Source organism: Ammodytes marinus (genome assembly GCF_949987685.1).
Source record: "Ammodytes marinus genome assembly, chromosome: 13".
In the NCBI taxonomy this organism is placed as follows: domain Eukaryota; kingdom Metazoa; phylum Chordata; class Actinopteri; order Uranoscopiformes; family Ammodytidae; genus Ammodytes; species Ammodytes marinus.
The window spans coordinates 27759900-27771925 of NC_137217.1; the positions used below are offsets into that span (position 1 = coordinate 27759900).

General features: G+C 39.6%; 1 protein-coding gene across 1 annotated transcript; it reads left to right on the forward strand.

Annotated features, from left to right (window-relative positions):
• Window positions 1–723: 723 nt before the first annotated feature.
• paqr6 (progestin and adipoQ receptor family member VI) lies at window positions 724–10641 on the forward strand. Its single transcript, XM_080038791.1, has 7 exons — window positions 724–922; window positions 2655–2782; window positions 3513–3718; window positions 5597–5723; window positions 6246–6342; window positions 6848–6992; window positions 7379–10641. Exons 1-7 carry the CDS (start codon window positions 872–874, stop codon window positions 7648–7650), a joined length of 1026 nt encoding a protein of 341 aa, XP_079894917.1. The 5' UTR covers window positions 724–871; the 3' UTR covers window positions 7651–10641.
• Window positions 10642–12026: the final 1385 nt, after the last annotated feature.

A 12026-nucleotide genomic window follows, 5' to 3' on the forward strand; every position in this document is an offset into this window, starting at 1 on the left:
TGGTCAATTTTGAGATTTGTCTTGTTTTGCTTCCATAACATATCATCTTTCATACTAGTATAAATAACGGGTTCAACATGTACATTTAGGTGTTTATTTGATCTGTTTGTGTATGTATATAACTATATTTAACTTTCCATAATTCTTCTTGGCACTAAAAACCTCATTCATTATATTATAATAGCGATTTTATAATGATAAAACGCCGGTTCCGTATGGGTGAAGTATTCCTTTTAATGTTACCCTATTAACTTGCAGTGTCTCGACCTAACATGTGAACATCATTGCAAAGATGAACCTGCAGGACCTTTACTTATAATGGAGCATTTTAAAGTACTAATGCTAATGCTATTCACTGCTATAGTGCTACTTTTTAGAGCCATTAACCTCATAAGCATCGTCTCCTCCTTTTTATTTTAAAGCCTGGAGCCAGAACCAACCAACACAGCCTGATCAGAAGACGTCAGACACCAGCTGGTGACATGGTGCTGCAGTAGATCGCTAATGCCCGACCATGCAAAGCTCAAAAAGTATGAACAAGAATGTAGAATTCTGGATTATATGTAATGTAGAGAAAGTTTCTTCTTCTGTGGTGTCTGATTGTGTATGTGTATTGTTGTTGTGTGTCTCTGCAGTGTTTCCGGCGTGGCGGGGGGTAGGAGCCAGTAGTGGTGGTGGTGGTGGTGGGGGAGGTGGGTGGAGCGAGGCCTGGGGACGCTGCCTGCAATGGGAGCCTGCAGACGTTCCCGGACAGAGGGCCTGGATCCCGGTGCTCGACTACCCCGTCTGGCTGGTGCTCTGTCGGGGGGGACAGGCCCGGCTCAGGGAGGTGTGTCAGAGAGGGAGGGGGGCCATCAGGCTGCCCGCAGACATGCTCAGCTTCAAGCTTCCACAGCTCTTTGACATCCACCAGGTACCCAAGGTAAGGAACCGTCACTGTTAGGTCTGCTCTCCAAAGTTTCAAAACTCAGTGTTGACTTCAAAATACTACTTTCCTACAGCGTGTCTTTAGGGAGATACTCTCACTTTTGTCAAAATCAGTGAATATCACCTCAGGATCCACTACCTGGCAAAAAAAATCCAGTGTTAATACACAACGGTTATGTTGCTAGCTAATGGTGGGTCTGTCATAGCTTCTTTGTTACCGTTTACGAGGCTGTGTATTTACACCGGATTCTTTTCAGTGCACACACAGTACGGACAGGTAGCGGGTCGTGAGGAGATATTCACTGATTTTGTAGGCTCCAGAATAGCTAACTCCACCTTAAGGACTTAACTGTGAGTGCATTCAACGTTATCGACAGATACAATTTGGCATTTTTTTGGTTATGTCATTGTCTAATGTCCTCTCAGGAGTTAGTTGAAACCTAAATAAGAAAAACAGTTGGTTTTGGGCTCAACTAACTCCTGAGAGAAATATCAGACTCTGCTGCTAAATGCTCCAATATGTTCATCGGCCACTATAAACAGCCTGCTGCTCTTTAGATCATGGCAGGTAGTCTGCTGTGGGTGTATCAGAGTTTAAAACATCTGCTGCACCTGGAAACAGTTGATGAGAGCGGTGAAAGTTTACCAAAGGAGTAAGGTCTACTTTACTGCCCTCACACTTTAGTCCTAAAAGGTGGAGACAGTGATTCTGGAGAATGCAAACAGTAGTCATTTATTGTGAATATCAAATAATCATTATATAACTCTATGAAAACTATACCGGGGAACTGAATGAATGTAGCCAGTAGTGTGTGCCTTGGTCTGGTCTAATACCAGTAACTCTTGCATTCAGCCGTCATACATTCCCCAATAGCACAATTCTTAAAAAGCTGCACTTGCTCTATTAAGGTTACTCCTCTTTCTTCTTTGTACTGTGTTTCACTTACTTATTCCTAGCATTGTTTTAGTTTTGGAAGTGTTTCACAATTCTTGAATTCCTCCAAGACCCACTTACGTAATGCCAGGTAACATGAGTAGACGAGAGGTATCTGGCCGAATGTTGAAATCTGAACATGTACAGTAGACGGAGCAACTTTACAAAGGGTCTGCAGTTCTACCCTCAGTAACACATGTTTCATTAACATAAGTAGATTAAGTAGCTTCATAGCTGCACAAATTATTAAAGCAAGCAGCAAATTAAACACAACGTGATGACAAAACAATAGAGAGATATTGAATCCTTTTGTAATAAAGTAGTCTTTGTTTTTTGCATGTAATTACGCTGTAGGCGCTGGTGTCATAAAGACACTACCGCTTTTGTCCAAAGTTGCCGCTATCTACAAAAACTGAAAGGTATTCGTTGCACTTCAGTATTTTTTTGTACATGCCCTTCAAATATGAAAAAAAATGACTTTGAAAATAATATGCTGCAAATAGACACAGCTTCATGTTAAGGTTGACTGGCAAGCCAAGAAGGCTAGGAACTGAGTGCTCAAGCAAACCCTATAAGCATAGAAACGTTATGTGTTAGACAGTAACAGTCCCCAGTAATGGTGAGTGGTAATCAAATCCAAAGCTTTAGTTCAACCCCTCTGTCTGTAAGCTCCAGGAATGCTGACTGCTGACCTCTCTTTAAACAGGGAATATCTCCCCACAGGTAGCAGTAGAATTGAGTGCAGACCCTGTTGGTTGTAACTGCTCACCTGGCCTGTGTGCTTGGTCCTCAGGTGTTCAGAGAGGACAGCATCATCTCCGGCTACCGTCACCCCAAGAGCTCTGCGCTGGACTGTGTCCTCAGCAGCTTCCAGATGAACAACGAGACCATCAACATCTGGACACACTTCCTGCCAACATGGTGTGTGTGTGTGTGTGTGTGTGTGTGTGTGTGTGTATGTGTGTGTGTGTGTGTGTGTGTGTGTAACAACATGCAAATCACTGACCCTTCAACTTCTGACATATACGTTTAATGTGTGTGTGTTTGGTTAGTTGCCCTTGTGTAGTGTTACTGTTGCCCTTTTGCACCAACATACAGAATATGACACAATTTCCATAACCACAAGCTTCAGTCAATGCTGTGTGCAACTTAGTTCCCTTTTTTTTCAATTTAAGTAGAATAAAATAAAATAAATTCAATGGTATACAAACATATCCTCATATAAAAGAAAATCCTAAACATGGGCCAATTGTATTCATAGACAAGGCTGTGACTGAGACTAGGGAAAATCTAGTTGTTTTCAGAACCATGACTGACACTACTAGTGAAATGAACACGTGTTGACTTTTCGGCTGTACAAACAGGAGAGTTTGTAAAATTCAGTAAAATGATGAGGATCTTTGTTTAGTATCTGTAGGATCTAATACAAAGATCTCTGCAAAAAGTTGATGCAGGATCAAAAATAATCTTCAACCTGATTCAAAATAAACAGGAGACGAAGAAGAGTGTAGCATGTCAGAATATCAGAAGTTAAAACCCCCAGCCTTTGAAAAGCATGTGACGGTGGCAGCCTTGAGAGAAGCCGTTTTGAGCCGAGTTGATTAATTACAAACATGCTTCACATATTTAAGACACATGTGTTGATTTGCAGGTACTTCCTGTGGCGTTTCCTGGTCCTGTGCTCCACTCTGAACTTCCTGACAGACAGCTACACCTGGCCCCTGCTGGTCTACATGCTGCTCATCTGCATCTATCCCTTCACCTCCTGCTGTGCTCACACCTTCAGCACCATGTCCCCAGAGTCCAGACACATCTGCTACTTCTTTGACTACGGAGCGCTCAGCCTCTACAGTCTGGGTAAGACTGCACACACGCTGCTGGTGGAATGAGAAAAAGTACAAGGTTCGGTGCAAATATATGGGTCTCCTGCAGAATTTCCTAGGAAACGGGAACATCTGGAGCTCATTTGGATTGAATGGGTGATTGTCAGAGCTTTGTTTTTTTTTCCTATATACAATAAGTGGTGCTACTAGGTGCATATTTGAAGTTATCAGTGTAACAACAACGTGTGAGCGCAAGGAGCAGTGAGGGGCCAACCCTCCACTGTTCTCCATTCACTTTCCAAAGGAAAGGTTTTTGGCTGTTTGTCTGTCTCAGTGTTTAGAGACAACCGTTAACAGTGTTTATTTAGAAAATTATGGATAACTAGAATTACCGTCTGGTGGTTATGCCTCTGTGTGAGGCACACAGCTCCCAGACAGTGAATGTAGTGGTGGATCAAGAAGAGTTAAATTGTACCAAATTAGTTATCTACTTGAAACATTTTCTTAGAGTTTGGTGCATCAAATCTAAACATTCACAGCTTTGTTGCCTTTATTTTCCCTTTATCATGGGGGTGTGGTCAGGGCATGTTTGATTTCCATATAATTTCCATACAAATGTTATAATAATATCAGTCCTTTCATCCTCACCGTTGAAAAATGATTTGCTTCATGGCTTATTTGCATCGCAGACGTGCATTTGTCCTCACGACCGCAACTACTATTTCCATGTTACTGTCTGTCAAACTTTTTCCGAGGAATTTCAACAAAGAATGAATTAATAACATTGGCATTTTAAGAATTCAAAACTTGTTCAACATGTCAGTTGGAGACGCTCTGCTTTCACCGGCTGCCTATTTGTAGGCGAGTACATACTGTATGTGAAAGTGAGAATTATTTCCGCTTCATGTAACCTTTTTAGAACCACACAATTGTGAATATGTATATTGCCACTGTATGTGTTCACACAGTCTCAAATTTACCAGCATTGTTTGTCATAATGATCCCTCTATTATATATATTATATCACCTGTAGACCAGCAGTTAAACATTAACTGAGGTTCTCCTCAGTTCCAGTCACAAATGCAGTGTTCCCCTGCAGACTTAATCTACCACAAAGCTTCTTAGTGCCTTGATTTGCTCCAGTTTAAAATGTCCAAAAGTCCATTTCAGTGACAAGAGCTGCAGGAGGGTTTACTAAGTGCAGGATGGAATTTTTCAAGGAAAAACCTTACAGTTAGAGGCAGAGCTTTGGTGTGTAGGATTATGTGGAAACACACAGTACAGCAGATACTATCTCTAGGGAATAAGATGACATCTGCACTGTGCTTATTTTGATTGAAATATTTGAATAGTTCCAGTACATTTTACTGGTTGGTGGATCCTTCCCTGGAATAAAGAAAACTGAGATTACAGACACTAGTCATGTTAATTTAAAGATGGAGAACATGTAAAGCCAAAATTTGTATAATGTATGAAATGTTTCTACTTTGGCGACACCCAGTGGTTGTATCAGAAAAGACAATGTAGCAGAAAGACTTTCTGTGGACTGCCCACAGAACAAAATGTGCAAGTTGTAGCTCTTAATACTCAAATGAGCAAGTGTCATATGTTAATGGATAGCTTGAATATTTTCTTTGTGTTTTTTAATATTTTATAATTGTGTTAATACCTTTTCCCCTCTAATTCTCCCACATTAAAATATAAATGTATTTATTTATGCTATGATGCTTTCTCCATTCCTTTTATACATTGTATTTGTTTGCATATTAAAAATAGAATTAGAACAACAGATATCTACAGGAATGCGTTCACATAGGTTGCTAAAATAAAAAAAAGAAACTCTTCCAAGAATGACAGAATGACAGATCAAATCAGTTAACATCTGTTCTTAATGTCCTGTGCTTGTGTTCAGGTTGTGCCATAAGCTACGGATACTATGTCATACCAGACAGCTGGATGAACACCTGGCTCCATCAGCATTTTGTCCCTATTGGCATCGGCAACACACTGTTCTGTACCAGTCTGTCCTGCTATTCCAGGTGAGAGGCTGCTGTGTGCGTCCCCTCTGCTTCTGACCAAGAATGTCACTTTTTAAAATGTTATATTTATGTTTGTATTTGTGGCAATCTTCCTTTTCGGAGTTTAGGTCAAATCAAGCTGATGTTCTCGAGGAGGTTGAACATGAATTCTCCTATTGACATTAAGGCTAAAGGTTATCGGCCTATTACTTTAGTTTATGAAGAGTCAATTATACTATATCTTTAATTAGTGTCAAGGCTATCACTGGTTTTGCAGCTATACAGCTCTCTGAATTTGAAAATGTACACACATGTATATACATAGATAAATACTGAGTGGGACATTTTGAATAGAATAGAAGTTGAGAAAACCAAACCGGTCAGTGCTCTCTTGTGGACAAAATGTAGGCTGTGTGTTTCTGAATGAACGACTTTATTCATGTTTAATTCATTTTCTTTATATTTTTATTTCCCTATGTTAAGTCTTCTTTTTGCATTTCATGGATAATAATGACTAATTCTGTCCTCTGTGTGTCTGTGCAGGTTCCTGGAGCTGCAGTTCCCTCAGAGAAGTAAAGCTCTGAGGACAGGAGCATTTGTCCTTCCGTTTATATTTGACACTGTTCCTCTGTTTTACAGGGTAAGTGTGTCCTTTAATATTGCACATAACAGCATGGATGCACTGTTTGCATACTTCTATAATTTCCACTATGTTGCCAGTGTCTTAAGCATGTGCCATAGAATTTGTTCCTTTGTGTGTTTGTGTTATTGTGAAAGTGCTCTGAGCTGATTCGTGCTGGGCTTTAATACCTTTGGCTCACTAACCCAGAAACTGATTTCCTTTCTTAATCCAACACAAATGTATCTCTGCCATCAATTAATTCCCCTAGACACTGGGATGATTAGTTTATCCAATATACAAGTCATTTGTTTTTGGACCCTAACTAAGTCTAACATGCTGTTAACAATGATGTAACCATCAGTGTTGATAACAGTCAATTAGGCACAGAAGTCATCTTGTCTTAATTGTTGGTGTCAGTTGAGTATCGTGTCCTCTCTGTTTTTCCTTTATGGACTTTGAGAGAAATGTGTTGGTTTCCAGTGTTTTCTGTGATTTTAAACTCTGTGTGTTTCCCTGTGTGTAGATCCTCATGTGCTGCGGGGGAAGCTGCAGCCTGAGCGAGGCCTTGTCCAGTCACTGTTACCACCTCCTCTTCGCCTTCCTCACCTGCTTCCTGTTTACCGCCCACCTCCCGGAGAGGCTGGCCCCAGGGCGCTTCGACTACTTTGGTACGTCCTCTGGCTTTACACAGAATTGTACTCTTCAAATCTGGGCAAACTGACTTTGAATGCATTACACTCTCCCCTTATTAAGGAAACGACAATGAACATACTATAAGGAAAGTAATACGATGCTTTATAACCAGGTGATTTATGGGCATGTTAAAAACAATTTTTTCAAGAAGTGCAATACCAATCGACAAAAAATAAGTGCATAGAAGAAATCTCTGTGGCATATAAGCTGTAGCTTAGCACCGACAAAGACAAGGCTATTGACCTAACGCGTGTGTTGTTAAACTTGCATTCAGCAGTAACATTTGTAGGGCTGCCCGATGAAAGTGGATGATGACACATTTTAGGCCAGTCTGTTTGACCCTGTGCATGGTGTCACACAGGCCACAGCCACCAGCTGTTCCACATCAGCGCGGTGTTGGGGACCCACTTCCAGATGGAGGGCATCATAACAGACATGATGTCACGGAGGGCGTGGCTTGTTGCCCACGGCGCCACGCCCTCCTTCCTAGGAACCATCGGAGTGCTGGTGGTCGGCCTGCTCCTCAACCTGGGCATCATCGGGGTGTTCAGCGCCCCGCTGCTCTGGAAAACCTGCCACACCTCCAGCCAGACGCACACGGCAACAACAACGTGTGAGCGCAAGGAGCAGTGAGGGGCCAACCCTCCACTGCTCTCCATTCATTTTCCAAAGGAAAGGTTTGGGCTGTTTGTCTGTCTCAGTGTTTAGAGACAACCGTTAACAGTTGACTGTAGTGCTTGTTTAACACCGATAGTAGAGGTAAAGATTTTGATACATCATGTTCAGTGCTAAAACATTTTTCCTAACAGCGCTTTACTGTACGCCCGAAGTATTTGTTCATGTGTTGTTCACGCAGAGGCTGAGGACCCAGTCGCATTTAATTGAGCCTTTTTCTGATGTTACATTGAGCGTGTGTGTGTGATGTCGAAAACATGTCTACCGTGTAAAAATGTCTGTTTAATTTATTCGTTAATTAAAGGTTGCATTTAAAAAGGCTCTGGGTTGAAGGAAGCCTTCTGTTGTAAAACACATGAGTTCCTCATTGTAGACCTACACTTCATTGACAATGTTTACAGTAGTTCACTACAAGGACAGGTTCAAATCTCAAACTGGAAATGTCACTGTGGCAGTTTGCAGGGATTCTATTTTGATGTAATGTTTGTTCTTCACATGTACTCGGCCAGAGTCTCCTTTACTTTATTAAGGAATTATTGTAACTGGACTACCTGGTTAGTGTGGTTGTTCTATGTATGAAGCAATCCTGAGCATAGGCGACCCTCATTCAACTCTACATAATACAATGTAGATTGTGTTTCCAGCTCTTATAAATCCCCCTATTGATTCCACTCTAAACTGCTATGGGCCAGAATTGATTTGCAAGGCCAGCGTGGTTCTTTTTCTGATTGGCTGCCTTATTATGAAACCCACAACCTTTCCCCCCCCCCCCTCCCCACCCCCTTCAACAGGGGAAGAAAAAAAATGTGAAAGCACAGCAGGCATGATTAATAGACAGGTACCATTTGTATAACAGTATGTTTCCATGGCAATGCTACAGTTGCCTCATGCCCCCTGAAGGTCTTCCAACAATTTTTATGTTCTGAGCAAATGGCAGCGTTTTTCTCTTGTTCTTCCACCACGCATCAGAATATCTTTTCTGAGCATAGCCATTGTGTTTTAAATATTTCCAGTCCATTCAAATTTACAACATGAATGGTTTATAAAAAAACTCGTCAGGAAAAAGATATTTAGTCATAGTTTGGGGTTGTATTAACATGTATTTTTTGTTGTGGTGTTAACAGTATTATGGTGCTTGTAAAGTATAACATTCCTTGTATACGGTGTTTATCTTGTGCCATGGGACTTGCATTGACCACTGAAGTAATAACATCTTCTATATATTTATAGCATTTTATTGTATTTATTGCCAGCTTTAAGTGCATAAACAGGGATAAGACTTGAGTGTTTTCCTTCTCAGATCAAGAGTATGACAGAAGATGTAACTAGAATAACTAATAACTTAAAGGAAAAAAAGAACTTATCAAGTCATTTCTGGCTCTTTATTGAGCTCTGTTTCCTCAAAACAAGTGAGAGATTATTATTATCGGTCGGAAAGGATGAGTTTATTAATTGATTAGTTGGTTGACATGACTATTTTGTTTGTAACTATTTATCATTTGATTCACTTTTCGAGATAGAATGGACAAGACACAAAAAGATTGCAATATAGTAGTTGATAACTTTAAAAAAGAAATTCCACTTGTTTTAAGAAAATAGAAATTTAAGTGCGAAAATGACTTGATAAGATGCATAAATTAGATAATTACTTAATACTTGATTTCATACCAGTACTGTATATACAGCCTATGGGTCAGAAAGTATCGTTTATCAAATCTATTGGGAGACGGGGTGACACACTTTTCTAAACATCTGTAGCACTTACATGCTGTTGATACATATATCAACAATGCTCATTGGACATGATAAAAAAAAACTGTTTTTAAAGGACGTATGGCACAAATGTACACTTAATTCACCAACAAAAGCACAGATAAAGCCACAGCTAACACGCACTCACACAGAACGTCTTTTTTAGCGGTGTCGGTAGGGTTTAATAAGAGGGGAAAATGTACGTGATCAGATGGGAACGAGGTCTGTTACAGCTCTACGTTGGAGGCTGAAGTAGAAATGTCAGAGGCAGAGTGAATGGGTAGAATTCACAAAGAGCACACATACACACACACACACGAAAACACACACTTTTGTATTATAGCGGAGCTTTTTCAAGGTTAGTGTGCAGCGTAAACATCCCCTTATACATCGTAGACAAAACAGTGCAGTATATTCTCCCTCAATGAGGTTTCAACCATCTCTATATCTATATCTGTTTTATGTCCACCCCTGACGAGCACTGGTTTGATTTTCTATATTTTTCTATTTTTGATTCCATCACTATTGGCTTCTGATTCGGTTCTTTTCTATTGACCCAAACTTGTTTAGGAACGCATTTATTACTGATATACTGTTGTTATTTGTCATTTCACTCATTCTCACCCAATTGGTGCCTGTACTGTTGTCAGCAATTTGACATTTTAAAAAGCTGCTTCTACCACATCAAATAGACAGATCCTTTCTGAACTTTGCATTTTTTTTAAATTTTATCTGACCAAATGATCAATTCCAAGTTCAGAGATATTCCGGGCCAGAACACTGTTACTATAAAAAAAAGGTTTACTCCTCAGTGGACAAGCTGATAGCACATAGTAATTATCAGGAAAACTGGGCACTTTCTTGTTTTTTATTTTCTATTTTATTTCTTGAATACAGTTTATTGAAGGATGTTCAATAACGTGAAATAGAGAGCAAAGACGAGTGCAGGACGAACCATTTACAGCAAAAAAAATCTGTAAAAAAAGGGGGTTTGAGAGTTATTGGTGCCTTTTTTTTAAATGTTTTATACAACCTTTCTTTTGATATAATTCTCAGTTTGTTCCAACAACAAAAAAAGCTCTTAAAATGTATAAATAAATAAATACCTTTTTTGTTGTTTGCTGTGTATAATTTGTAATTTGCTACTTTGTTCTACTAGACCTGTGTAATAAATTAAACATTTTATAAATGGTATAATTGTCTCATTTCGATTGTCTTGAAAGCACGTGAGTGATTAAACTTTGCCCTATATTTTAGCTCAAATATTTTACACTGTCCAGTATTTATTTTTGAATCGTTGCATCTCTGCTGTGATATACATTCATATTACATGAAGATACACAACTTATCATAATGTCTGCAGCCGTGAAAAAAACATTTATTCTTTTATACAAACATATTTTTATTGGGAGACATTCGAAGATTTTTTATTTGAACACAGCAGTGTGTTTGTGTGAGTGGCCAGTAGAGGGCATACCAGTACAATAAAAGTTATCACAGGCTTGGTAGCTGATCAGCTTTTATTGACAAAAAAAAATGGGGCTGCAGCTGGAGTTTCGCATCAGTGTATGAATCCCCTTATCTTATTTGTAATGATGTGGAAACTCACAAAGCTAAAAAATTGCCTGAATAATAATATGTGTTGTCCGAGCCTTCGAAACCTGATTTTACTTTAATTAATAACCTCTTGTGTGGAAGTCTACAACTTTTTCCCAGTTGAATGAAGGTCCAAATGGTCAAAACAACATTTTCAAACATAAAATATAAGGCATATTAATGAGGACAGTCATTTCCGACAAAATTCCTCAAAAACTGATATGAAATCTCTTACTCTTTCCTTCAAATGTAAGGATGCTATTTGACTAAATGAGCTGTAGTGTGAATCATTATAAAAAGCGGACTTGAAAACTCAAATAATAAAAGCTGAGTATACCAGAACTAGTACAAAAAAGAGCAGATAACCGCAACCTTCAATTTAAAATGCTCTCAATGTCACTCCTCTTGCCTTCATGAGATTGTACTGTGCTGAAGGTGTATTCTTTCATTTTGACTCGAATGGTTTCAATGTTTTTGTGCAGGAGATTTCTACCTACTCTAGCCACCATCTGTAATGCCTTCCATGATGGACAGCAAAGCACAGGAGTATTTTATTATTAGCAGTGGACACAGAGCAAAATGAATCACCACTTCCATTATTATAGAAGAAATAATTACCATAAGAAATCAATATCCTGCATACATGCATTATACGACATGGGGGTTTTAGATTAACAAGGAAAGTTTGCCCCGCTGCAAAGAGCTCTATTAGGACTTCCATTTTAAAAATGGTCTCATTTCCAGCTCTCATTATTGTCCTATTCCATCGCTAACCCAGGGCTGGAGACCCCGAGTGCTGCTTATTAGAAAGGGTTCATTCTGAAACCGCAAATGGAGGCTCTTCAGGGGTAACTGGGACAACAGGCACTACACAGTGTACTAATCCTATCCGGACCAGAATCTGCTTGTAGATACTAGAAGAAAACAAAAAAGCGACAGACACGATTCCTCCAACTAGTGTTTCCAACCCCCCACTCCTTACAGTT